Source organism: Crassostrea angulata, chromosome 4, assembly GCF_025612915.1.
Source record: "Crassostrea angulata isolate pt1a10 chromosome 4, ASM2561291v2, whole genome shotgun sequence".
Taxonomy (NCBI): domain Eukaryota; kingdom Metazoa; phylum Mollusca; class Bivalvia; order Ostreida; family Ostreidae; genus Magallana; species Magallana angulata.
In genome coordinates this window covers 32,849,792-32,876,635 of record NC_069114.1, presented here as the reverse complement: position 1 = coordinate 32,876,635, position 26,844 = coordinate 32,849,792, and the positions used below count along the sequence as shown (strand labels likewise).

The 26,844-nt window shown below is 36.0% G+C and overlaps 4 protein-coding genes and 1 pseudogene across 6 annotated transcripts; 3 read left to right on the top strand and 2 right to left on the bottom strand.

The window, feature by feature from the left end:
• Positions 1–499: 499 nt before the first annotated feature.
• LOC128181733 (ornithine aminotransferase, mitochondrial-like) lies at positions 500–7,881 on the bottom strand. Of its 2 annotated transcripts, none has more exons than XM_052850244.1 (9): positions 7,732–7,881; positions 5,782–5,957; positions 5,291–5,515; positions 4,570–4,793; positions 4,168–4,340; positions 3,775–3,853; positions 2,735–2,848; positions 1,625–1,763; positions 500–1,206 (listed from the first exon to the last, which is right to left on the bottom strand). In XM_052850244.1, exons 2-9 carry the CDS (start codon positions 5,948–5,950, stop codon positions 1,046–1,048), a joined length of 1,284 nt encoding a protein of 427 aa, XP_052706204.1. In that variant the 5' UTR covers positions 5,951–5,957; positions 7,732–7,881; the 3' UTR covers positions 500–1,045. The 2 variants fall into 2 exon arrangements, with proteins under 2 accessions (XP_052706204.1, XP_052706205.1); XM_052850245.1 differs by lacking the exon at positions 7,732–7,881 and adding an exon at positions 7,281–7,436.
• Positions 7,882–8,929: 1,048 nt separating this feature from the next.
• LOC128181079 (uncharacterized) lies at positions 8,930–13,646 on the top strand. Its single transcript, XM_052849335.1, has 14 exons — positions 8,930–9,306; positions 9,461–9,658; positions 9,763–9,849; positions 10,414–10,473; positions 10,630–10,719; positions 10,934–11,237; positions 11,374–11,656; positions 11,747–11,983; positions 12,083–12,159; positions 12,251–12,358; positions 12,476–12,672; positions 12,779–12,847; positions 13,135–13,230; positions 13,376–13,646. The coding sequence occupies exons 1-14, from the start codon at positions 9,137–9,139 to the stop codon at positions 13,644–13,646; spliced, it is 2,247 nt and encodes a 748-aa protein (XP_052705295.1). The 5' UTR covers positions 8,930–9,136.
• On the bottom strand, positions 13,619–14,944 carry LOC128181080 (uncharacterized). Its single transcript, XM_052849336.1, has 3 exons — positions 14,616–14,944; positions 14,250–14,507; positions 13,619–14,044 (listed from the first exon to the last, which is right to left on the bottom strand). Exons 1-3 carry the CDS (start codon positions 14,817–14,819, stop codon positions 13,769–13,771), a joined length of 738 nt encoding a protein of 245 aa, XP_052705296.1. The 5' UTR covers positions 14,820–14,944; the 3' UTR covers positions 13,619–13,768.
• A 3,600-nt stretch (positions 14,945–18,544) lies between these two features.
• Positions 18,545–25,084, top strand: LOC128182570 (uncharacterized). Of its 2 annotated transcripts, XM_052851286.1 has the most exons (5): positions 18,551–19,248; positions 19,391–19,563; positions 19,668–19,763; positions 22,948–23,518; positions 24,295–25,084. In XM_052851286.1, exons 1-5 carry the CDS (start codon positions 19,032–19,034, stop codon positions 24,936–24,938), a joined length of 1,701 nt encoding a protein of 566 aa, XP_052707246.1. In that variant the 5' UTR covers positions 18,551–19,031; the 3' UTR covers positions 24,939–25,084. The 2 variants fall into 2 exon arrangements, with proteins under 2 accessions (XP_052707244.1, XP_052707246.1); XM_052851284.1 differs by lacking the exons at positions 22,948–23,518; positions 24,295–25,084 and having other exon boundaries at positions 18,545–18,628; positions 19,032–19,248; positions 19,668–20,547.
• Positions 20,639–22,948, top strand: LOC128182569 (uncharacterized; annotated as a pseudogene).
• Positions 25,085–26,844: the final 1,760 nt, after the last annotated feature.

Sequence of the window (26,844 nt, the reverse complement as noted above, 5' to 3'; positions counted from 1 at the left end):
TGTTTACCACCAAGTCTCCTGAACTAATTTTTCTATATACTGTTTTGTAACTTGCTATTCATTTGCTTGTAAATTTTGATTGTAGGGTAGAGCAAAACAGTTTTTACATTTTAAAGTAACACTACATACACCAAATGAAAAAGGCTGTTTAAAAAAAATATTAAAGTATTGGTACATCAAGGCAAACGGTAACACAGGACATTATTGTTTACAGCGGAGAAAATTGATACATGTAGTGACTAGTCACAGCACATCTCAACAATTGACCATTGAGCTACTGTCAGAGTGTAAATCACACATCAATGCAAACAACCCATGTTTACACTTCAAAGCAAATGCCAGTCAAGTGGATGGTTCCCCATGTTCATAACAAAAAAACAGAGTAGGATGATTTTCAATTTTAGTACATAAAGAAAATCAAAACTTCATTAGCATTGTGACTAATATAAATTTTCAAATGCACTGGTACATATATTCTTCTGTATTAAAAAAGATAAAATTCAAAAGTGAAATTGGTATTTATTTGAGATTTCACAATGAATATCAAAAGCAAGTATATCTTGCTGATAAATCTCCGACAACAACTTCAGATCTATATCAAAACAGTGTAGCACTTAAAATAATTAAACAACTTGAGTTCAGAGAATGAGATTTCTGCTATATACCTCTTTTTTTAAAGTACAAATATGTACAGTGTCACTTCACTAAAAAGAAGTAACAACAATGTAAAGAGGCAGACAATCTATCACAAAAAATACAGCAAATAGATTTTATCAAAATAAAAATACTATTATGGAATTCAAAAGCAATTAGAATCGTGTTACATTTCTTAAAAAATATCAAGCAATGAAAGTGCAACAACAAAAATTTTTTGAAAATAAGATGCATGTATACGTAGTTAGAAAGGATTATTAAAAATTGCTTCCAATGCAAATTGGATTTTTTTTTACTCTTATGTTGCACCAATAATCCAATGCATCCTATTCTAACTGACATAAATTGAATTATGCACAATATGAAATTCACACTTATAGTGTCTTTTTATTCAAAGCTTCTCTATTGTGTTCTTGATGATGCTGATGCACTCATTTAACTGTGGTTCTGAGATGACGAGGGGCGGGGCAAATCTGATGATGTCCCCATGTGTGGGCTTGGCCAGCAGCCCATTGTCTCTCAGCTTCAGACACACCTCCCAAGCATCATATTCTGTAAATCAAGACAGACATCTTTAATTCACAAATACATGTACCGATATCCAACTTCAATACAAGCAACTGTACATGTATCCTGCAACACATATACAAAGAAGCATTTATCAAGAAAAAGAAGTTTTAATTCTTTAGCAATTTTGAACTGCTTTTATGCAAACACTCCAAGAATTCCAATCTTTTGATAGGGATCATTGAAAAACAAAATTCTGTCATCAAAATCTCAAATTGTTACAAAATCCATTCTGCAATTAAAAATGTTCTTGATTTTCACATATTGATTACCTCGATAGCTCTAATACACTTATATTTAATGGATGTATGCTGATCAATATGATATATACATGTATGCATTTCCACTTTAAAATCATTACATTGTATCTTAAATTAATCCACAGATATATAGGAGTACTTACTATCATTGATGACGATGGCGTTCAATAATCCTTTTCCTCTGACAAGTTTGACTTTATCTTTTGGAAGTTTTGATAACTCGCTCCTCAGAACCTGCCCTAACCTTTCAGCATTGTCTGCCAATTTCTCCTCCAAAAGCACCTACCGGTTACACAGAAGAAAAAGAAACCAGTAATTAAGCTTGGTTTTAACATTCATTTTTCTATTTGTAACAACAAATATTCTATGAGATGTCCAGTAAATATATCAGCATGGAACTCTTTTATACATATACATGTAGATTTAGTTTGAGCACAGGAAAAAAAGACACACGTGTAATAACATTTAACATTATCTATTTTAATATCTTGGTAAAACTCGACAAATGTCTACAGCTGCATAGTTACAATAAAATACCTAACAAATTTTCAATCAATTACTAAGAATAATCGAAGTACTGAAGTACTAAAAGCCGGGCTTTTTTGGTGTGTCTTTATGCATATTGTGTAGTAAAGACTGAAAATCTCTCTCTCTCTTTCTCTCATGCTTTAAATGTCGGCAAAATGTCAGAGAGCGACCAAATTTTGTAAGCAGCTACAAACAAAAATATGTCTGTCTAGTAGAAAAAAATTCAACAGTTACTGCCTTGAATTTAACAACAAGTGTTATATATTCAACCCCCATTTCTTCAACGCGCAGCAAAGTAGTTCATGTAAATTCATGCGCATTGTATGTGTCCAAAATGCAGTCTTGTTTTTAAAACACATTTTTGATAAGAAAACTAAAAAAGATAGACAATTCTCTCGAAATAAAAAAAAAAGAAACAAAATGCCAAAACTTTTTACAAAACGTGGCTCTTTGTGTAACTATTTAGTATAGCGGAAGCTTTTAATTTGACGCTGTTTGGTTTTTTGTTTACTTTTGAAGTTGTGCTATTTATAATAACATAAGCGATTTGCCTACCTACAGCCAGGACTCTGCTTTCAGCAGAGCCCGACTAAAAAGCATGGGAACAAGTATGGTATACAAATAAGACAGACTGATAGAATCAGCAGGAGACAACCCTGTAGCACTCTCAGGTTTTATCAGAAGAGGACTAAAAATGAAAATCTAGAAGTGTTTGAAGTGAATACCTCCAGTGCTGCAATGGCCACCTTGCATCCCAAGGGGTTACCTCCATAAGTAGATCCGTGCTCACCTGGTTTAATGGTCAGCATTACCTCGTCATTGGCCAGGATTGCAGACACCTGAACACAAGTTTTAAATTTATCAAAACAATGCCTTATATATGTTTGAAGTACATATATGTGCATCATAGGATTAGAACCATTTTAACAGGAGCTTGGACTTTTGGTATAGTAAATTCCTTAATTTACGCATGTACTTAATTCTGCGATTCTGCTGTTTTGTATCAAATCATGAGAATATAATATCGCAATCAACAATTTTTTGTAATAATTTCCTATAGATCAAAGCTGTCTGAAAAATAACAGCGAGACTTTAAAATCAGCAAGTGTTGGTTATTGCGATTTTACGTGGAAATTAATTCCTCATGTTTAATTAGGAATCTACAGTAGTCATGTCCAACAGCAATGAAATGTAGGCCTGTCTATTTCATTGCTGGCCACTCGGCCATGGATCTTCGAAATCAACAAGATTTGGCTGGCTTTAGAGCTAAGACCACACAATCTGTGTATATTTCACTTGAAACCAGCGTCATTTTTTACTTGTTTTGACACAAGAAAAAGATAGTTACATCCTTTCGAAAGTCTAAGGTCTTGTTAAAATGTTCTATTTGAACAAAACAATGGTCTTTGAGTAGTTGATGTCACAAAAGAATTTGATGTGTAGTTATAAATATGTCAATTCTATTGTCTGCCAATCAGTCATTGCTTTGCGTCAAACTAAAATGGTTAATCAACAATTATAGTTACTGTAAATTCCTTATTTTACGAGTACTTAATTTCGCTAGTCTATTGTTTTGCATCAATTCGTGAGAATATAAAATCTCAAACACCTATTTCTCATTGTGTTTCCTAACAGTTTACATCTGTCCGAAAAACCAAAGCGAGATTTTAAAATCAGTGAGATTTTACGCGGATATTAATTCTTTGCGTTTAATTAGGAATTTACAGTATTTATAATTATAACAAAGTTTTTTTTAAATACTCACAGGGTAGATACCTCCTGACAGGGCTTTCCCCAGAATAAGGATGTCTGGTTTCACATCCTCGTGGTCTACAGCCAACATTCTACCAAAGAAAGATTAATACATGAATTATTGATAACAACTAGTAGGCATGAATAAATCTTTACTCAGTACCAGTTGGTTTGTTAGTTATTGGACAATGGCATTTCTTTGAGGTTTTCAAGTCAGACAATGTTAAAAACAATAAAACTGTCTTTTTCTGTATCTTAAATGATGTTGGACTATAATAATTGAGAGAGATTATGATTCATTATCAGAAAAAAAAAATTACTAGCCCTCTTGATTTTTTACTGGTAAAATATTTTAGTTTGCATGAACAAATTCTGCATTTGTCCTCAAAACAAGGCTAGGACTTGCCTTCCAGTTCTACACAGTCCAGTCTGGACCTCATCAGCTATCCACAGTACATTGTACTTGGTACACAGTTCCCGTACTTTGCGTAGGTAACCGTCCTGGGGGACCACAACACCTGCCTCTCCCTGAATAGGCTCAACCATGAATGCGGCGCAGTTAGGGTCCTGCAACTCTTTCTACAGGCACAAAGAAAGAGAACTCCAGTTAATACATAGTAAAATGATCACTGCTGAATTACTGTTTATTTTAGTCCTGCACCATAACAATTTTTTTCCATATACAGTTGTTTATGTTAATACCTGATTTTTCTTGTCAATAATAGTTTTTGAGTACTTCCTTTTTTCACAATCAGATTTTTTCTGACACAGTTTTCTTCTTAGTATAATTGACCTCAAAATCACTCACCTCCAAAGCTGCTAGATCATTGTATGGAACAAGAGAGTAGCCAGGCATGTAAGGGCCAAAGCCTTCGTAGCTGGAAGGATCGGTGGAGCTAGAGATTGCAGCTAGGGTTCTACCCCAGAAGTTTCCCTCTGCGAACACAATCTTAGCTTTGTTCTTTGGGATTTTTTTGACATTGTAAGCCCATTTTCTGGCAAGTTTGTTGGCAGTTTCTCCACCCTCCACACCTGAAAACCAAATACACTGTGATTATTGAGCTCTTATTACATGTATAATGATATTATATATGTTTGACAACAAACATCATCAAACTCAAAACAAGCCCACCTTAAATACCTGGTGCATGCATGTTTACAGAGGGACAAATAAAGACTGTAATATATTAGTTAATCAAATCATATAATTAACATGAATATAGATCTTAGGTTGTAAGTCATTTTCTGCTGACTTCAGCAGTATTTATTGTGGTACAAAGAACACACATTTGTGCTTATCAAATATTTGGCACACAGAACTGTAAATGTATAAAGAGGTAAAGTTCTACATATTTTACAGGTACCAGGTATATGTACATGTCTCACTTTTTGCAATTTTGTCTTCAAATTTTTATTTTTCATTTTTATAACCTATTGAGCTACTACCCCACTGAACTGGGAAATATTTTTGAAGTGAATCTCTTTATCTTTGAAATGTGACCCTCAATCATTACATGCTGGAAGTTTACCTGTGTTCATGGGGAGGACCTTATCAAATCCAAAAAGTTTAGTGACATATTCCTCGTACTCTCCCAGAACATTGTTGTAGAAGGCTCTGGAGGTCAAGGCCAGCGTAGAGGCCTGATCAGTCAGGGCTTTGATGATCTTGGGGTGGGAATGACCCTGGTTCACTGCACTGTAAGCACTGAGGAAATCGTAGTAGCGGTTGCCATCCACATCCCACATAAACACGCCTGCAATGTCACAGAAAAATTTCATTGAAAACTGAAGGCTGTTGGAAAGTTTAAAAAGAGAAAATTGCTGATACATCAAAATGTAACACTTTAACTAAAGTAATCATATCAATAATGCAAAATACTGCAGAAGACTTCACTTCAACAAACAGATTGTGATGATCTGCGTGAGCAGCTTTAACACTTTTTTTAAGTGTTTTAAATATGGCATAGATTTGTCAATATGTGTGTGTTGGGAGGGGGGACTCAAGGGGGGAATATGCTACCTTCTCCCTTGCAGATAGCCACAGGTAGAGGGTGGTAGTTGTGGGCGCCGTACTTGGACTCCCTATCAAACACGGCCTGGGACTTGGCGGTGATGTTGGCCACACTCCTGGCATGCTGCTGTAGACCGGTCAGCTTCTGACACACCTGTCTCTGGACTTTACTGAACATCTTGGATCTGAAATGTGCAAAATATACGTATCAGTATTAAAATGTTCAAGTAATCAGTTCAAGAACCTTGATGGAAAGATGTCCTCTCTTTAAAAAGTGAAGCTCCATGATCCTTCAGTAGATGTTCCATCATCCTGTAGTTAACTTGTCTATTAACACTACCAGACTGGCCAGACATTTCAGTACATTATACAATTTTGTGAAGACTCCATTGTGATTTACCTTGATAAAAATGATAATCATCTAAATCTATGACTTTAGTCTATAAAGATCATCCCCTAGCATCTATATTTTTCTTTTGATTACCAGTTCATATTTTGCACATAAATCTGAGCAAGAAAAACTGTTTCCAACAACAGAATATATAAGGTAAATGAATCTACCCATGCATGTGTTATTTAACATTCCTATGCTTGGATGTTTTCTTATCAAATACCAAATACAAATACATGTAACTACAAACTGGCTATGGGCAAAATCTCAAATATAGTGTACAAGTAACTTAATAGTTCATTTCAGTACTGTCTCAGAAAAAGTTTTGTACAGTTGGAATTATACTTGTAGGTTCCATGCCAGAATAATAGCAGGTTTTTTCATTACTCAAATCAGTGATGGAGCTCCTAATTATAACTAGAAATCCAGAGAGAATATTTCCTCATTCCTTTTTTCCAACAACTGTACATTTAGTGCTATGACCAACTCCTGGAACTAACGGTTAACTCCCGTCCAGCAAAGGGAAAGAACCTGAGAAGATCTTTAATGGGGGAGAATGTGATGATTAGACTGGTTCAATCACAGACGCCAAGTTACTGCTCATTCAGCAGACTCAGGCAGAGCCCCCCCCCCCCCACTAGTGACCGGGGGCCTAGGTTCGAATCCCTGAAGATTTGTACATGTACATTCATCATTACTGTACAAATGTAAATTGATCTGAGACACAAAGGAATATGTAATACCTGAAAGAGCATTCTCACTTATCAAAGTAGAATATAGATGCTAAACATTACTTCAGTAAGGTGGTTCAAAAAAAGATCAATAGAACCATAAAGCTGTTGTAAGAAGGGCACATGGAGGTGTGATAAGATCTTAAGACATTTAAATTCTTATATTTGTTCCTTTAAAACTTATGACATTACAAGGAGTTAATGCATCACAACACTCAAATTCATTTTTGAGTCACATGTCTACTGTACTAATGCAAAATCATACAAAGACCTGTAGTAAAATTAACATGAAAAAATTCCAACATCAAAAAATTTCCACGATTTCGCCTTGACCCTAAATAACAGTACTTTGTCATCCCGGTTGTATTCCAGATCTTGGTTCTTACCTCGCTCAAGTTTTTCTCTCGCTGTTGACGAAAAGAATTAAGGTTAAATTTCTATCCGTTTTAAAAGTTACACGCCGAGTGAATCTATGTTGCACTACAAGGCACTTTTATAATTTATACCGGCGAGGGGAAATCATCCACACTAAACTCGATCTGGCTGGATCGAAGCCGTGCAGAACCGATCGAAAACACTGAACATTATAAACAAAGGCTTAAGCATACACAAACAAACAAGAAAAAGAAGAGAAAATGTTCTATAACATGTATATTTGGTTAACTGCACCAGTCTTTCGTTTAATTTAGAAAATAATATAGCCGACCAAGTAGATCAACATCAACACAGATTCTGGACAATGACACGAAAAGAAAATCATGAGAAACCTCTAGGCCTAATGCTACAATTTAGCAGAAAAAATTTAAATCTCAGATTTAATAAATAAAGTCCTCTTACCTCGTTTTTGCAGCACTGTAACAAAGAATAAAATAAACAACGTGGGGTCAACAACCGAACAGATCAATCGCCGAAACCTGGTGTGACAGCAGAACACGTTACACGATTAAAGAGTGCGCCGTCGCATTTACGGTTGTATGGCACATTGCCGAGCAGAAATTGCGCTGCAATTGTAGAATATGCCTCTGCGTTAAAAAGGAATTATTTATCATTAAACTAATATCGAGGGTAGCTTATATATTATAATTAAATCATCACACATATGGGTAGAGCTCATTCCGTAGGTGTTAGGCCAGCTAGTGTGTGTGTATATATATATATATATATATATATATATATATATATATATATATATATATATATATATATATATATATATATATATATATATATATATACATGTATATATATATATATATATATATATATATATATATATATATATATATATATATATATATATATATAGAAAATTTAAAAAAAGAAAGACAACACAGAGTAAAACGTTTTACTCTGTGTTGTCTTTCATTTTTCAAATTTTCTATATATAAAACCGGACACTGCGATATTTTTTGGATTTAACTATATATATATATATATATATATATATATATATATATATATATATATATATATATATATATATATATATATATATATATATATATAAACATGTAGCTTGTAGGTTGCTGGTTCGAACCCCACGTGGTTAATAGATGTTGTGAGTTGTGTCCTTAGACAATGTTAGACACTGTATGAGAGATGGCAGTTACTGTAATTCTTTTATTACAACACATACATGTACTTAACAAACCATAAAAACTTAATCGCTCACGAATCATTAAAATAAAGTAATCTCTCTCTCTCTCTCTCTCTCTCTCTCTCTCTCTCTCTCTCTCTCTCTTTCTGTGTGTGTGGTGCCTTCAAGTATTTGTTAGCTTTCTTATCTCCTCCTCCCAGGAGCCACACTTGGAATATAAATTAGTTCGGAAATATGAATATGAAACATCCCGGTTTGTAATTGTAAAAAGCACACTCTCCCCCTTTTTGACCGACGGTCCTTTGATTCGTAAATTTTAAAGAAAAAACCCATGAAACAAAGAAACAAACAACTGACAACTCCCGACTCGATCTATTTTCCCTCATTTATCTATTATCTTCTATAAAAGAGTTGCACTCTCATTTAAAGGGACTTGGACACGATTTTTGCAAATTTTCAAGTTTTCTTTCTGATGCCTAAAATAGTTTAAACTAATCTAAATGAAATAGTAAAACAAAAAATTTAAGTCAAATTCAATGCCGTAAGGATGTACACCGTGCCTGAAAAGTTCGTAATGTAAATAAGACTCGAGTCTTATAGCTTGTTTACATTTCGATGACGAATACATCACGTGACTAAACAATCATGGCGCCGAAGCTAACACCTTCGACGAAGAAAAAAAGAAAACTCGAAAGAATGCGACGGTATCATAGCCAAAATGTTAACATCGGAGATGTAGTTCAACAGTGGAATGATATTAAGAGGGAATTGAAGATCGTCAGCGATAGGACTTTTGCAGATTTCCTTATACAAGCGTAAGTATCGCATGCGCTGTATCAGGGATCGTCTCAAAACGTTATTAATTGTTACACGTTTTTAGTCGTACCGTCATAAATCCATGCAGCCTTATTTTTATTCAGGTTTACGCAAAGATATGATATGTTCATTATGTCATATGTGTTTAATTAGATACAAACGAACCATTCCACCCACAACCTCTGGAGAAGTTGTGTTTGCATCCCCTACTCATACTGGCCCAAGCACATCGACCCCCATACGCCTTACTTCAAAGGGTCGATCAGCCTTGAACATTTCTCTTTCCACGGTTACAACAAGTACGGCCACAGAGGAAAGCACGGAGACTGCCACGGAGGGAGAGAGAGAAGAGTATGCTAATTATATTTCTTACAGTTATGTTCCAAATGTTCAAGATAAATGCACATAATCTCAAACTTTCAGAATTTATAATGTACAAAAATCTAATTACGTAGGCTGATGGGCGTTTCCGTGCTCAGGGGAGGAACAAGTCATGTATCATCAAGTGAGGTTGACAGAGAGAGCCCAAGTCCAAAGAAAAGGTAGGATTACAAAAAATCCCAATTACTGGCTTTGATAAAGCCTTCATTTTTTTGGTAACCATGCATGCATGGACATGTTTTTAATAATAAATATAATATTTCAAATCTTATATTTTCTTAATAAATATTTCTCATAATTATATTTTCTTAAAAATTTTAGTTCATATGATACATAATACATGTATGTATCACGATATATATATATATATATATTTAGGAATAAGGAATTATTCTTTGAGTATTATGGGATGATAATTTTGATCGGGACGTGATCAAATCCAATAAAGCCCAAAGGGCTTTATGATAGATTTGATCACCCCCCGACTGAAATTATCACTTCATAATATTCAAAGAATGATTCCTTATTATATAATTTTAAGCCATCGTACAATTACATTTTTAGATATAAATGTGCAAACCCTGCTGAAGCCTCATTTTGGCGTCATTTGAAGTTATGGGTTATATAGTACAAAATCGATACGTAGTGTTATCACAGGCAAAGACACTGGAACATGTAAATATTGATTCATGATAACGAACTGTTTGTATATTTATTATTTTTAGAAAACTCCTAAATGAGGGCTTGTCAGAGAAACATGAACGTCCAAGACGCAGTCTACCCTTGTGAGTTTCAATAGTGCAAATAATGGCTCAATGTAGTTCTATCAATTAAATATGCATTTGTTTCTACTTTCTGTGTTCCTAATACTGAACAGTAAAACACACTAAATATAGAGTGTTATCAATGGATTCTAATTACCAGTTATAATTCGTTTTTAGCATACAAATTGCCTATGATTTATCAGAGCTGGGTGTACGAGATGAGGATGATCCCACCTTTGAGCCATCCCAATTGGAGTTTTCATTTGTGTAAGTATTTTTTCTGCAAATTTTGTTACTTTCCTATTCTACATGATGACCAAAGAAAACATTTTATTGTAAAGTTTAATGAAACTTGATTTTTTAGATTATTAATAGAGTAATTGATTTTGCATCCATCTGCATAAAACTGGTGATGAAATGAAATTGACCCCCACCAGTTTAGTACATGTATTATCATATTTTCACATATACCCCTATTCAGAGACGATGAAGGAACAATAGCCGCTGAAGAAGAGATTATAGACTTGGCTGAGGAAGTGCATGACCTGGAGGACAGTGGGAACGACTTCGAGGAATGTTTACCCTCAGATTCAAAGGGAGGAAGAGCCATTCCCCAGAAAGAAGAGGTCACATTGGAAGATGTTAACGAGATAAAGTACCTGATATTTCAATCTTGTTTGGCGTTACTCCTTCAAAAATTACATTTCAAATGCCATGTCAAGAGCTGCAAGGAAGATGTCACCTACAGTATGACTGAAAATGGCTCTGCAGTAGCTGTTACTTGGGTAAATATGTTAACTAGGATATACTGTATTGCAAATGATTTTTTATATCATGAAATGAATGTAAATATGTCATGCAATTTTTTGTTGTTATAGAGGACTATTCCTGATAAATTATATTCTCTCCTATTTTTTTCAGAGATGTGCTGCAGGTCACAATGTATACTATTGGACCTCTCAGCCCCAACTACCCAATGGAATATTCCTGGGAAACTTCCAAGCATTGTCAGCAGTAACAGTGTCAGGAAATAATTTCACAAAGATTGCTCTATTTGCAAAGTTCCTGTCGTTAGGTTTCCCAACAACAAGAACTCACTCTCGAATACAGACCAAATATGTGGCACCTGTTGTTGAGAAGTATTGGGATAATCTCAAATCTTCTGTTGTGGAGGAGCACAGGTCAGCAAAGGTGGTAGTGTCAGGTGAGTTAAATGTTAGTCATTAAATAAATTAATGAAATAATTTTAATGATCATAATTTACATTTGTTAAAATCCTTTGTGAATTTCACAGGAGATGGTCGCATGGACTCTCCAGGCCATTCAGCGAAATACTGCACATACACAGTTATGAACCAGGCAGACAAGAAAATACTTGCCATGGAGATAATTGACAAAAGAGAGTGCCAGTTGAAGTCGGGTATCATGGAAGCCGAAGGATTCAAAAGATCAATTGCATCTCTTCAAGCTCATGGTGTTGATGTACAAGAAATTGTTACAGATGCACACCCACAAATATCATCCATCATGAGTAAGACATAATTTGATTTTACTATACATATATTTATAAATAAAATATAATATAAGACAAAAGTGTATTTAAAGGCTTATCAATATTTATCTGTTTCAGAGAAGAATTTTCCTAACATCCGGCATAGTTATGATATGTGGCATGGTGCAAAAAACCTTGGAAAGAAACTGGCTGCTGTAAGTAATTCTTAAAAATTGTGTAATTTACATGAAATTTTTATAATATATTGTCGAATAAGTGATGACATATCTTGAATTTCTTTTATAGGTAGCTTGCAGTAAAGGAAATGAAATTCTGAAGCCATGGTTGAGTGATATAACAAATCACTTCTTCTACTGTGCAGACACTTGTGATGGAAATGTTGAAATTATGCAGGTAACCATTATTATACATGTATATTTAATGAAGCTTATAAGAATGATCTTCTGACATGTAATATGTAAAAAGAAATTGGGTATGTGAAGAAGATAAAGTTATGTTTTATCTCTGTAGGCTAAATGGGTGTCTGTGTTGAATCACATTGTCAACAAACATTCTTGGGCTTTGGGGCAATGTGACCATGACCCGATCCAAGAGGAGGAGAGAGACAAAGACTGGCTTTCTCCAAAAAGTCGTACCTATGACGATCTTCAGAGATCAGTATTGGAACCAAGATTGTTGAAATCCTTTCATTACTACACTACCTGCCAGTATGTATTTAAAAACAAATCCATGTCTGACTAATACCAAAATTTATACATGCCCATAGTAATTGTACTGTACATTTTGATAAAATAGGACATTTCACTTTTGCAGAACAACTTCAGAGCTTGAATCTTTCAATAATCACATACTGATGTATGCGCCAAAGAGGTCAGCATTTAGGTAAGTACATGTACGGTATTACTCAAAAGACAGGTACTGTTTTCCTTTAAAACAATTTAAGGGGTGTATATTGAAGACATTTTACGAATTGAATCAAGTTAATAAGGAATTTAACCCCCACTCTAAAAAAAGGGGGGGGGGGGGGGTGTTTTACCCTTGTGTGTCTGCACCATATAATATTCACAGCAGAGCGGGGTATCACTAGCGAGCATTGGCTCACAGCTCACAGCTCACAGACATCTTCTCTGTATAACAAAATTCATTTACATGTGATACTTTTGTTTCAGTTATGAATCTTACAAATGTAGATGCTATTTGGCAGCAATTGACTACACCATGCATTTGGAACGAGATCCTGTCAGGGACAAAAATGGAAACAAAGTGTATGTTATGTAAATGAGATCATAGATAAACGGTTATACAGTTATTTTAATTCATGGATACGCATCACAATGCATTTGTTATCTACTAATTTAACTATGAAAGTGATAGGTTCCAAGATGATTAAAACTTCCGTTTTATGTTTAGACACAAGAGAAAATTTTCCAAAGGTTCCAACAACTGGACATCAGCTGAAGTCAAGGTACCAAAGACATACTCTTACATACCAAAGTTGATGATGGCCATAGTGAATGAATATTGTGGTGGATACCAACTTAACCCTCTAAGGGCACCAACAGTATTGTCAGAAAAAGACCCTAGAAATATTGCGTCAACTATTGCTCCCAAAGAGCCACCACCAACTTCAGTGCTTGTGCAAAGTTTGAAACATCGGATAAAGAAGAAAGACACAAATTAAGTTGAGAGGCCTTTTATGCATAGACATACATCATAAATAAACAACGAAGTGAACAGTAACATTTCGTAAAATGTACATGTGAAAGAAAAATGTAACAGTAGTTTTTTCCACTTGGACATGGTTCACCATCCTACACCAAAAGCAGGCACAAATCCCTTGTACTGGCCATTGGGATCAGGGAACCGCCTTCGTATGGCCTTCACACAACAGGAAGGTACAACTCTCCTGTCCTCTCGATGGAGACGTCCATGAACCCACAGAATGTACTGCCTATATGCACTGTGTCTCAATGATTTGTTGATATCTTGGGGGGTGTGAGCCTCTCGAGCAAAAATGTCATTTCTAAATCTTTGTTGAAGATGAAGCGTGAACGGATCAAGTATCAACAGATTCATTTCCTGAAGGAGAAAAAAAATGTTTATATAAATTCTCAAAAAATAAATGTAATACTTAACTTTCTCTTTTGAGTTGGTGTTTTTATGCATCAAAATTAATTGTATCATTCAATTGTATATTCAGGGCTAATGTTTACACCAACATCTTAAACAAATCACTTGAGCCTGTCCAAATACTAAATCAAAATTTATCATGTATAGTTCTTACAGGCCTCAGGCTGATGCACAGCTCTGGTCTCATTTCGCAGCACACCCTTTCTATTGCTGTATTCATCTGCATGCAGTTGTTGCAAACACACCAGCCTGGGACTTCTCTGTCAGGTGAAGGTTGTGGTGGTGGACCCATTTCTTGATTTCTCCTCCTTGTCAGTATATCACTGACCTCAAGGACAACTGATGGGGTGATGGAACTCATTTCATTCAACAGTTCTTTTGCTTCCTCCGCAGAAAGTTGATCAATAAGTTCCTACCAGAGAGAAATAATAACAGATAAATTTAAAATTAGAACAAATATAGAAGAGTTTAAAAATGACAACAGAGAAAAACATATTTTGTTTCATGTAAATTTACTTACAGTGGCCTTTTGGCTACACTCCAAGTGAAGCTGTTGGAGATTTTCCTCTTCTCTTTCCTCCAGTTGCCTTGCATGGAACACACGCCTGCCTCTTCTGGTGCCTCGACCTCTTCCTTGACCTCGACCTCTTCCTCTTCCCCTTCCTCTTCCTACTGATGTTGAGGGGGGCGAATCTGATTCTGTTGTCACCTGAAGTATAAACATGTATAATTTGGTTAATTCATGGAAATAAGTCTTACATATACTCTATTTTAATGGCAATAAACTCCTATGGTGTTAAAAAAATAAAAATATTGGCAGATCAATGGAGACTCAAAGTGCTAAATTAGGCCTATTGCATTCTTTTTCTGCACTTATGTATGTTTCATTCTAGTTTAACAGACTAGAGAGAAATAAAAATAAACCATTTTTAGAATATAATTTTATTTTTAAGGCAAAAAAGAGAACACATTGGTTTTAATGTAATGAAAAAAAAAAACCTTGCCTGTTCCTGCATGGCTCTCGTCCTCCGATTCCGAGCTGCTCGATTTCTCAACTAGCGTTCTTTGTCTTTTCTGCTGCGTCTGAACATTTGTATTAAATGAAAATGTCAAAATTCTTTCAATTTACACGTTAAACTCATTACTTAGCCTATCTTACTTTCATAATTGTGAAAATGCGATATTTTTTGAATTTTGATATGACCCCTTACAGAAGTAAACATTGACTGAATACGTCGTTTGTGGCGATATATTTGGTATAATTTGAGTTAAGTACCAAGCTGAATATTTGAAAACTGATAATAATACATAAGAGCTGAAAGTGTACATGTTTCTACCGCGTAAACTAAACATTTATCGAATCTTACCTCTTTCCTTCTCGTCCACATGTTGCATATGTTGACACTTAGCGCCAAAATGGATGCGCGCGCAGCATACGGAGACGTCACGACGAAAACAAAGTTTGTTTACAATCGCCGTATAAAAGCTAAGATTTTATTGATTTAGAGGGGATTATCGATTTAAAAACAGAACACAATGTTGATTATTCGATATAATCTATATATTTTGAGCGTAATTTCTATTTTTCAAAATTTGCAAAAATAGTGTCCAAGTCCCTTTAACTTTAACAATTATCACCGTGGAAACCGAGTTCTGCAAATCTGCAAACTTAATAAAAAGCTTACACTGAAGGATGCTTTGTGCCAAAATACACATATATGTATTGAGAGATCAAAATCGTCAATTCGTAAATCAGTCTATTCTCATCTGAGTAAAAATGTTTATACATTGAGCAGCAAGGTATTCTAGTTGGAGTAAACAGTGACGATATGACCAGAAAGATGAAATCATCAAGGCCAACAAATGAACAAGACGACCTTGCAAGAGCAGATGACAGCCTCAGAATAGAGAACAACTAGATGAACCATGCACAAGACAGAAAGATCGTCAACCATAAGAACCACGCAATTGAGGAACAAAATAACGCAGTCAACAGAAACAACAGGCAGATAAATTAGTAAACGAAGAGAAAAAGAAAGTTGTCGAGCACACGATGAGAACAACCTCCGTACATTGAGAGAACACACAAATTGCATACCAGATCGAAAACGGAACCAACAGACATTGGAAAGAACCGGATGACCTCAAATTCAAAAAGAACGTTAACCAAAAAGACGGAGCAAATGAAGAAATAAAGTAAAGAACAAAACTATACAGCAGCAGATAAAAAGAACAGCCAGGTGAACCAACAGAAGGAACAATCAAAGTATTACAACCAAGTACTAGTATAATTATGACAATAAAAACAAGGTAACACTGCATACAGAGGGAACAAGAAGAAGAAAACTACCTAACAAAAAAATCAATAAATTAAAATGCGTATGAAAAGGAAAATCAGAAAACACAGCCGATAGTGGATTGCATATCAATTGAGAAGCCAACCAGGGGACACTTTGTAATCAACCAGATGACCTCAATGACAGAGAGAATGTCAACCAAGAGGACCAGGCAAATTAAGAGGAGAACAAAGTTACGCAGCAGAAATAGCAAGCAACCAAGTCAACCAACAAACAGGAAAACATGACATGGTGATAACAAATTAAACAATGTTCAAAATCAAATCCAAAGGAAAAATACAAAACAGGAGCAGAGCAAATATAGATTAGAACCATGAAGAAGTGGGCATTCTCTGGTGACTGGTCACACCCGCAGGTGCTCTTTGTCGTAATCGGGAAAACCGGAAAAATCCGTAGACAATTATGTGATTAATCATGACCTCACAATAAGTATAAAAAACGTCGGTCAGCATGTGACCCAGTGGAATATTGTATATGCTGACAAAGTCGTTGTATCGACTATTTAGCTTACGAAACAAACAAACAAAAACCAAGTATTTGAAAATGAAAACAAAGTAACGCCACTACATACAGAGAGAGCAAACAGAGGAAGTGAAAAATCAAACAAGACCAAACACTGAAACAAATGAAGAGAAGAACCAGTTACCGCAGCCGATAGAGGTAACAACAGATAAAAGCAATGGACAAAGAAAAAAAAAAAAGAAAATGACCCAGCACATGATGAGAACATATAGCCTGCAGATATTGAAAGAACACGCGGATTGCTTGTTAGATCAAGAAAACAACTAGTAGACATCGAGAACAATCGGATGAACCAAATGACGGAAAGAAAAAAATAGATGCCTCTTTAGCCAGAGAAAAAAAACCATCAACAGACTAGAAACAACCATATTGACCATAATAGTTAGATATTAAAAAACGGCGAACAAACAGACGGGGAAAAAATCAAGTCGAACCAGCACACGAAGAAAACAACAGGAGGAACGAACAGACGAAGAGATGAACTGTGTGAACCTTCAGACCAAACAAGATGAACAAGGCATCAAGACTTGACCAGTAAAAAGGATAGAACTACCAGAGTCATTGATAGAAAAAAGTTGGCAGCAATTCATCTTTTAAAATCACATTTGTTCTTGTACCAATGAACATTTCATGGAAGCAAGCCAATGTATGGAATTCTTATGATAGAAGGATGACTCGTAATCGGACTTGATGAAAAGATGGGGGAAACAATTTGCTTGTAATTGAGAATAGAGCTTGTAATTGAGCTATAATTTGTGAAACTATTTTAGAGGCAAGTCAATAAATAATTTTTATTTTGGTAAAAATTGAATCTATGTGGAAGAGGCACATGCACGTGATGAGTCTTTAAAGGTCATCCGAGTATAATGAAGTCTTACTAAGGATTGACAAGAATGGAATTTGATAATAAGAACATTGTCCTATGCATTATTTAATATGATGCATAGATAAAAAGTAGTGAATAAGTTGGATTAATTTGGCAGATGTGAAAACTTTGTATTTTGGTAATTTTGGGAAAAGGGTGATATAATAGTGCCCCCTACCTCTCCGGTCGCACTGTCAGCAGTCTGGTCAATATTGGTTAATGTGGGAGGTGGGAAGAATAGTTTAAGATGTTTGATATGTAATTTTTAAAAAAGGAAGTGGAAGGGAGATAGTAAGTAAGCCATTAGGGGTATTTGAGTAGTGTTTATGCCAAGCCCTTCTTGTATAACGTCGTACTGAAATCAAAACTCAATAAATGAAAACATTTTAGAAATGTAAATGATTTATTAAAATGACTAAGAGCCCCCAACACGGCAGGTATCAAAGCCCCCACATACAAGGGTAAACAAAATTCAGAGGTGATATTCTTTATTATAACCATGAATTTTTTGACTGTGAGATGCCTTTTAGTAATGAAAGAAGAGGGACTTTAAAGATTGCTTCAATATTTCAGGTCCTTTACGAGGACGGGAGGACGGGAGGACGGGGATCCTTTACTGACACCTTTTTGTGTTGCCTTTTCATAACCATCTCTTCTACTAGCATTCTTTAGTCAGTAAGGTTACAATCCAGGTTTCTTTACTATCACAAGTGAAATCACGTGCTACCGAAGTGACGTCATTCCTTTTCGCTGTTTGATGGTGATAGCAGACAGCAGATCGAGAGGAAGGTAATATTATATTTTACATTATATGCCGTTGGAGGCTTGAGTGAAATTTATGGTCTAAAGATTGTTGGATATCTTTAGAGAATATTTGAGTGAATGTGACTGTTGGATGTCGCAGATTTGAACTGGATTGTATTTGGAATATGGCAGGGCCAGGGGCCATTAAATGATATATGAGACATGCCGTGGAGCGGTGTTTTGTGTGAAATTGGAATATCTAAGCTGGGTTTTCATTCAAATGCATTTTATATATGATTAGAGAAGAATGTGGATATTGACTACAATGTCGGAAGCGTGAAATTTTATTTTATGCCTGTATATTATCTACTTCGTTTATCCGTATTTATCCGGACGGAAAAGTTCGGGTCGAGCATGAATGCTTACGTCATGATTGTTTATATTTTAGATGGTTCAGCCGGTAGTTTTAAAGAAGAGACATAGTCTGAAGGGGCTGACTCTGTTACCTGTAATCAGGAAAGTAAAGGATGGGCGGTTAGAAAATGTTAAGGAGCTGGCGCGGATAAGCGTCGGGAAGCGCACGGAGGCGCTGCAGTTGAAGGATATCGCCAAAGCGGTGATGGAGATGACGGGGGAACCCATGGACGAGTTGTTGGAGTTCGCAGGTAAACTGTGTACTTGAATAGATTAGCATGGGCGATATTTAGTCTTGAGCACTTAATCTGGTTTAGCTATATTGATGTAATAGTGGTATTATCACTATTATGTGTCTAGTTGATATTGTTACGTGCAAAGTCTGTCTTGTAGGGAAAGATATTCGAGATTATGATGCAGCAAAGTTACTGTTGCACTATTGTGTACTAGCAGCGAATGAAAGGGGACAGCCCAAAGGGCAGGTGTTGCAAGATGATGAAGCGGGTCCGAGTACGTCTGGTGCACCTGCAGAGAGGCAGAATCAGACTGAAGACAATACTGTGGAGGTACTGTGTCTAATATATTGTATGAGTGTGTGTGGGGAAAAAAAAAAAAAAAAAAAAAAAAAATAATAATAATATAATAATTGAGCAAATCCTGTTTATTTTAGAATGAGGCCACCCCAGTGAAAAGGAGAAAGACGATTGATGACATGGAAAGGAGACTGCTGATGCTTGAGAAGTTGGAGAAGGAGGATGTTTCGAAGGTGAAGGAGAGGGTTAAAGCTTTAGCTGCTCAGCAGGACCCTAGTGAACCTCTGATATTAATAACTCTTGATGAATTAGCTCGCTTAAGTAGAAAGTTGGGGGATAAAGATATGGAAGTATATGAAGAATTGTATAGGCAGTGTGGTCGTCTGCAGGGGAAAGTGAATATCGCGAATTTATGTCTTACAGTTCTAGGGGGGCAGGGAGCTGATCTGGTGTCAAAAGCAGTTAATAAATGTATTAAAGAAGGACAAAACTTGGGGTCTAAATGTGAGGGTGTGAAGATGAGGGGTGAGATGGAACAAGATCAAGGTTCTAAAGGTTCAAACTCTCCATTAGCTGGACTGTACCCTATGTATTCAACGCCTCTTCTTGGTGCCCCTGGTTTTCAGCCTTATCCATTTCATCCATTTTCAAACTTTGGTAATTATTCAAGGCCGCGGGGTTACAGACCAATGGGAGGTATGGGAAGAAGGAATGCTAGTAGGTTAGCTTGTCATTTTTGTGATTCGACACAACATCTAGTTAAAGATTGTGAGTTGATGAAGGCTGCTAGGAGAAAGTGAATTGAGAATACATATGTATGGAAATTTGTGCATTTAATTGTAAGGATACAATTTTGTAACAGGATTTTGTTCATTCAAGGTTCATTTATGAACTTAATTTTGCTTTGATTGATTTATGCAGCTGGTAGAATTGTAAATGGCTGTAGTAAAAAATACACATATTTTTGATGAAGATGGTTAATAGAGTTATAGTAACACATTAAATGTTTTGATGGAACTGGATTGTTTGTTATATATTATACATGCATAAGAATTCCTGATCTTGCAACCCGAGGACCCTGATGCCTTAGTGGACCAAGTCCACGTGGGTTGTTAAGTGAAGGAGTTCCACTATGATTGTCACCATATGACCTTTAAATGGATTATGATTTTAATTTGTAGGAGGATAATGGAGCATCAGTGTTGATTAATGATAATCAGGTTACTGCTGAGTTTGACAAGATGGTAGAATTTAATCCCATGAGAATAGTTCCTCGTCAGAAGGGAGAATTGGTGACAATCAGTGGTGGGACTCCTTCACTTGCAACCCACCGAGTTAGTGCAGAATCTGTAATTGAAGGTTCTGATTTTGATATGAACCAATTGCTGGTATATAGTCCAGATTCATTTATTGCAGGACAGTTGGGTAGAAATGTTTCGGCCTGGGAATATGTGTTGGAGAGGAGTGGAGTGAATGAAGATACGATATTGAGGGTGAGAAAGTGGCTTACAGAGGGAGTGGATGTGACAGAATTTTTTACTCGTTTTAAAGGGAATTTTCGTGGAAAGTCTTGAGATTCTGAGTTGCCCCCAAGTGCTGTATTCCCTAACTCTGCTTTATGTAAAAAGTATCATGCTTTTATTTGTGATGTTTTGTATGAAAAGATAAGGTCAGGTGCTATAAGAGTGCTCGGTAAAGTTGGTGAGTGTGAGATGCCCCATATTGTGATGCCGTTGACAATTGAACCAAGTAAACCAAGACTATGTCATGATGACAGATTTTTGAACCTCTGGGTGAAGGATCTTCCCTTTCAGCTGGAGACTTTGAGAGATGTTCATAGGCTTGTAGGGTGTAATGCATTTCTGATAAAGACAGATGAAAAATCTGGATATGATCATGTTAGGTTGTCCAATGATTCTCAGGGATACTTTGGGCTTATTTTTGGTGGTTATGTTATGGTGTATACGGTAATTCCTTTTGGGTTCAAGGCATCGCCTTTTATATACCAGACCATTGGGATGGTTGTTACGTCATACCTTCGGAGTCGGTCTATAAGTACTGTACAATATATTGATGATAGGTTGGCTATCGCGAATGTCTCTGGTGCTGTGGACCCATATGTAGAAGGTTGTAAGGTCGCATACATATTAGTAGAAGTGTTGACAAGGTTGGGTTACACTTTGGCCTTGGGGAAATGCTCGTTTGTTCCATTGACATGTGTCAAGTTTCTGGGTTTTTTGGTTGATTCCAAAAAACAAGCTTATATTTTGCCAGAGTGCAAGAAGTTGAAATTTGCTGATTTGAGAGAAAGTATTCTTGGTTCAAACGAACTTACTGTGAAAACTCTTCAGCGATTTGCTGGTAAATGTATATCAATGGGCCTTGCAGTTCCTGGTTGTAGGCTGTTTTGTAGGGAGGTTAACTTGGCAATTTCTAGAGCTGTAAAAAGTAGTAAGCATGTGTGTTTGACTGATGAGCTGAGGGAGGAATTAGAACATTGGCGTTTTCTAGATTCTTGGGAAGGTTGTTGTCAGTGGAGAAGTGAGTGTCATCACCAGGTTATGTTGTCTTCAGATGCATCCTTGTATAAGTACGGGGCAGTGGTAGAGCAGGGTAGGAATAGGTATGAGATTAGTGATTTTTGGGAAAAGAATGATCAAAGACCTATTCATTTAAAGGAGGCAGATGCTGTTTATAAGGTGTTATTGGCTCTTGGAGAGAACTTAGCTAATTCTAGAGTACATGTACTCACAGATAACATGGCTGTACTTAGTGTCTGGCAGAACCAGGGGGGAAAGGACAGGGCGTTGAACTGTATTACAAAATGTATTTTTTCTTTGACTTTGAAGTTGAATTTTGAGTTAAATTTACAGTTTGTTCCTTCGAAGTTAAATGAGGCTGATGCCCCTTCGAGACGGATTAGTTATGCTGACTCAATGTTGGATGGGAAGACTTGGGGTATAGTGGAAAAAGTATTTGGTCCCCACACTGTTGATTTAATGGCAAGTGATTCTAATTCAATGAAGGCCAAGGGGGGTGGGGTATTGCGTCATTTTACACCATGTCCAATGCCATTCACTGCAGGGGTTGATGTGTTCGCACAAAATATTCGAAAGGAGTTGAACCCCTATGTATTTCCTCCATTTGGTATGGTTTTTCCAGTTTTATCATTTTTGAAGGAACAAGAAATTCCAGTATGTACATGCATTCTTCCATATAGACAACCAGTGCCTGTATGGCAGCCTCTCGTTGAGGAGTGTAAGATATCTAGTATGGTGTTAGGCTGGCAGGGGGAAAAGGGGGTTATTCGGGTCCCTACAAAGAAAGGATATGTTCTTGATAATAAGGGGCTGAAATGGGCATTGATTGCTTACAGGTTGACATTTTCAGAGAATAAACCTGATTAATCTTTTTCAGGTAGAGAGTGTCGATGTTCAAGTCTTGGATGAGAGGTTAAAGGAGTTAGATGCAAGGAGGTCTTCTTCACTGGATTCAAAGAGGCAGGATTGTTTAAAAAGGGAAATTACCGAATTTCTTGTGAGGATGTCTGGTCGAGAATTGACAAGTTGTACACCTGATGACATTAGGCGATTTTTGGTATGGAAGGATCAGTGCGGTAAAAGTCAAGTTCATAAGATAGACTGTCGTTTTTTAGGAAACAAGGGATTATTTGACTGTAATTGTCCAGTACGTCTGGCTTCTGGTACTGTCTCATTAATGATAAATAGATTAGTGAACATTTTTCATGAGATGGGATGTGAAAGATCGTGGAACATGGCTCTTGGATTAGGGAATCCGGCTGCATCAAGTCAAGTGAAAGATTATTTGAAAATTATACAAGAGGAGCAAGCTAGAGCCCATTTGGTACCAAAACAGGCTAAACCCATCTTTTTGACCAAGGTTAAGGCTATTGTTGGCTATATAGGGGGTCGATTAAGCATGAGTTCTGTGTCAGTTAGGGAGAGGTATATCTTATTGAGAGATAATGGTGAAACGATTGTCGCCGACGATCGATTGTCGATCGTTTATGGGCTGCCGATTCCGATTATCGATTACGAATTTTATGATCGATTGTCGCTACAATAAACATGTGTAAGAGTAAAACGAAACAAACACGTACGCATTAATAATACGATGGTAGTCATGATACAATTGAAAACGAAACAAGAGAAAATGGCGTCCGAGGTAGACGACGAGATAAATAACAACGAGATGGAAATATTTCCCTACCCGGGGAAGGCAAAATCTGATGTGTGGAAGTTCTTTGGCTTTCTCAAAAAGACGGATAGTCCACCGATAAAAGCTAATTTGGACATGACTACGGTGATTTGCCGAGTATGCAAGAAAAAGTATGCAAACAGCCACAGCAATGTGGACTTATTCATTTTTTTAAACAAAAACATGAAGTACTGGTAGTCTGGTAGATGTGTGATGCCATTATGAATTCTTGAACAGATCAGATCTAGTCAAACATTTTAGACAGTTTATTTCTTATGGAAAAAAATGTTTCTCTTTTCCAAGTCCTTTATTGTTATTTTTTGTTATTAATGCAACAGACAGTTGTCTTGAAATGTTGAGATTAAACTCAAATTACTTAATATGTGTTGTCCTTAGTTTGTTCTATGCATAAAAAATGCTAAACAGAAATTGAATTTTGTAAATAATTTATTTACTGATTATTTCGATCATTGATCGATTATGCTTCTCCGATTTTAACCGATTATCGATTTTAAAATTTTTCCGATTATTCAACACTATTGAGAGACCAGGCTTGGTTCAAATTGCAGTTTTTTGCTGGAGATAGGGCAGGAGATCTTGCAAATTTGGTGGCTCAAGAAGTTAAGTGGCTTAGAGATTATTCAGGTTTTGTGTTTAATCACACTTTTGGAAAGACTCTTCGAGGAGGTAAAAGGAGGAGTAATATGTTTGTTGTAAAGAGGTGTGATGATAAGGTTATTTGTCCTGTAGTAGGAATACAAGATTTTGTTTCAGGATGTAAAGACTTGGGAGTTGATCTGTCTTGTGGCTATCTCTTTCGAGTTGTTACAGAGGATGCACGGGTTTTAGATCAGCCTGTTTCCTATTCAGTTGTTTATGATAGGTTGCGTGTGTATTTGCGGAAACTTGGTGTTGATGAAGGTGAGACTCCACACAGTTTCCGGGCAGGTTGTGCTGTTGCGTTGGCTATGTCAGGCTCAGTGAGTGAGGTGGGTCAGATAATGAGACATGTTGGTTGGTTTGGGGAAGGGAGTGCCGAGTATTATAGTAGACTTCCAGCCTTGGTAGAATCAGATTTTGTAGCTGGAAGATTGGCAACAAGTGTAAAAGATGCGGGAATGATGGAAGAGAAGTATCGAGAGTGCATGCAGTATGATAGTCTTGATTCGGCTTTTGTAGAGAGTGAGTGATGAGATAGAGAGCTAAGTGTACATTATGTACATTTACATGTCTGAATATGATTTATGATTTTCATGATTAAAGTTTTGATAACATATAAGGGTCTGATGTGTTTTATATGATAATTTAATGTGTTTTAAAATGTTAACTTTATATATTTGATAGTGAGTGTTGGGAAGAGGCACTAGATATTGAGATAAGAATTCAGATTTGGATACCTAGATAGAGACTTTTACACCCAATACTTTATAAAGGAACTGAGGTTGAAATGTGATTCCACATGTGATATGGGAATATCACAAGTGAAATCACGTGCTACCGAAGTGACGTCATTCCTTTTCGCTGTTTGATGGGTGGATGTGTATACAGTAGGAGATGGAAGAACAATGCGACAGGGTTGGGTTGTGAGATTTCCCACCCACCCACCGTTGGGGTTACATTCTCAACTTTGGTTCCTAGATACGAGACTTTTACACCCAATACTTTATAAAGGAACTGAGGTTGAAATGCGATTCCACATGTGATATGGGAAAATCACCAGGACGCATACAAGGAGAAATAGGGTTTTAACCAGACTGCAATTTCTTCCTGTATTTGCCCCTCTATCGAGGATTGGTTCCTTCCTTCCCGTTTATAAAGGAAGCTGGTCAGCAAATTATCCATCAGATTTTTTAAATATTTGATTTGTGTAGCCATAATCTATCAGTTAGTAAAGAAAATTTCTTATTATTTTAGTTTTAAATTTATATATATATATACAAAGCACTTTTTCTAAAGGCGATTTATATGATCTGAAAATTGCCTTGACCATCTGGTCTGGGACTTATTTTATGAACCTACTGACTCTTCTCCACTTTATGTAAATGCAATTCGATGGGGATTTATTCATATTCTGAGTTTATTTATCAGCAATGTGGAACCTAATGCATGTTTTTCATGTTTTTAGGCTAGGACTCGGCATTCTTTTAATTACAAGCACCATTGCTTTTCTCAGTCTGTTTTCTAATCTTGGATGCCTTTTTTAATGTTGTGCGATAGTAATTTGATGTCTGACGAAACCCTGGCATGTTAAATGGATTTCTTCACGCTTTTATGTATACGTAGTGTCTTGGATCATTATGAATGTATATTTACATATATAATAAAAGATCTCGCCACGATAAAAGATGTCTTTCATCTGCAAAAAGTATTTTTGTAGTATGAATCAACATAAATTTCATAATGCCATTTTTTTCTCTCAGATTTTTATATGGTATTTTAAAATCAACAAATTGTACAAATATTTCTGACTAATAAGCTCTTTGGATTATTTTATTATGAATTTAATAGTGTCGTTGTTGCATGATCTAATTTGTCTTCACCCATCTTTTGATGTCAATCAGTTTGACATCTTTCGCTGCTAAAATGATTTTTGTCCATGCATAACAGGAACATTGTACAACTGGGTTTAATGAAGACATATTCTTGGAGAATTATTTTTCTATACTCGTCACTAATACATAGATTTCCCTTTGTGGTACATGTTGTGTTAGGATTTTGTTATGCTTCCAGTCTAATGGTATTTTGCTTTTCTCCTGAATTTTACAAAAAGTAAGTTTACTTTAAACAAGACGTGGCATAGCATCTAAATCTGTTTTGAAGGGTAGAATATTGTTTGTCCAATATCCATGGAGATATTCACTTTCTGCAAGCAATCCCTCAGATCAAGGATTAAACATTATCAAATCTCGGATACTTGTTAAACATACTTTTGATCGTAACATAAATAAGACATCGGAGGGAGAAAAAGTGTCAATCAAGTGACTGTCATACTAAATATAAAGTTAATTAAATTGTATTTGTGAATTTTTTTATCTTTTGCTTAAGGGTACTTTGGATGTAGTGAGGTGTTTATATTCTAAAACAATTGTCTAAAAT

What these genes read in the sequence shown, in the direction of transcription:
- LOC128181079 (XM_052849335.1), top strand. Translation starts at nt 9,137, where the DNA reads ATGGCGCCGAAGCTAACACCTTCGACGAAGAAAAAAAGAAAACTCGAA. An exon ending in AGCCCAAGTCCAAAGAAAAG is followed by an intron (nt 9,850 to 10,413) that starts GTAGGATTACAA and finishes TATTATTTTTAG; the next exon opens with AAAACTCCTAAATGAGGGCT. An exon ending in GAAATGTTGAAATTATGCAG is followed by an intron (nt 12,359 to 12,475) that starts GTAACCATTATT and finishes TTATCTCTGTAG; the next exon opens with GCTAAATGGGTGTCTGTGTT.
- LOC128181733 (XM_052850244.1), bottom strand. Translation starts at nt 5,950, where the DNA reads ATGTTCAGTAAAGTCCAGAGACAGGTGTGTCAGAAGCTGACCGGTCTA. An exon ending in GGCTATCTGCAAGGGAGAAG is followed by an intron (nt 5,516 to 5,781) that starts GTAGCATATTCC and finishes GTGACATTGCAG; the next exon opens with GCGTGTTTATGTGGGATGTG. An exon ending in GGACTGTGTAGAACTGGAAG is followed by an intron (nt 3,854 to 4,167) that starts GCAAGTCCTAGC and finishes TTTCTTTGGTAG; the next exon opens with AATGTTGGCTGTAGACCACG.
- LOC128182570 (XM_052851286.1), top strand. Translation starts at nt 19,032, where the DNA reads ATGGTTCAGCCGGTAGTTTTAAAGAAGAGACATAGTCTGAAGGGGCTG. An exon ending in CGAGTTGTTGGAGTTCGCAG is followed by an intron (nt 19,249 to 19,390) that starts GTAAACTGTGTA and finishes TCTGTCTTGTAG; the next exon opens with GGAAAGATATTCGAGATTAT. An exon ending in AGAAGGAGGATGTTTCGAAG is followed by an intron (nt 19,764 to 22,947) that starts GTGAAGGAGAGG and finishes AATCTTTTTCAG; the next exon opens with GTAGAGAGTGTCGATGTTCA.
- LOC128181080 (XM_052849336.1), bottom strand. Translation starts at nt 14,819, where the DNA reads ATGTTTATACTTCAGGTGACAACAGAATCAGATTCGCCCCCCTCAACA. An exon ending in AGTGTAGCCAAAAGGCCACT is followed by an intron (nt 14,508 to 14,615) that starts GTAAGTAAATTT and finishes TCTCTCTGGTAG; the next exon opens with GAACTTATTGATCAACTTTC. An exon ending in TGTGCATCAGCCTGAGGCCT is followed by an intron (nt 14,045 to 14,249) that starts GTAAGAACTATA and finishes TTTCTCCTTCAG; the next exon opens with GAAATGAATCTGTTGATACT.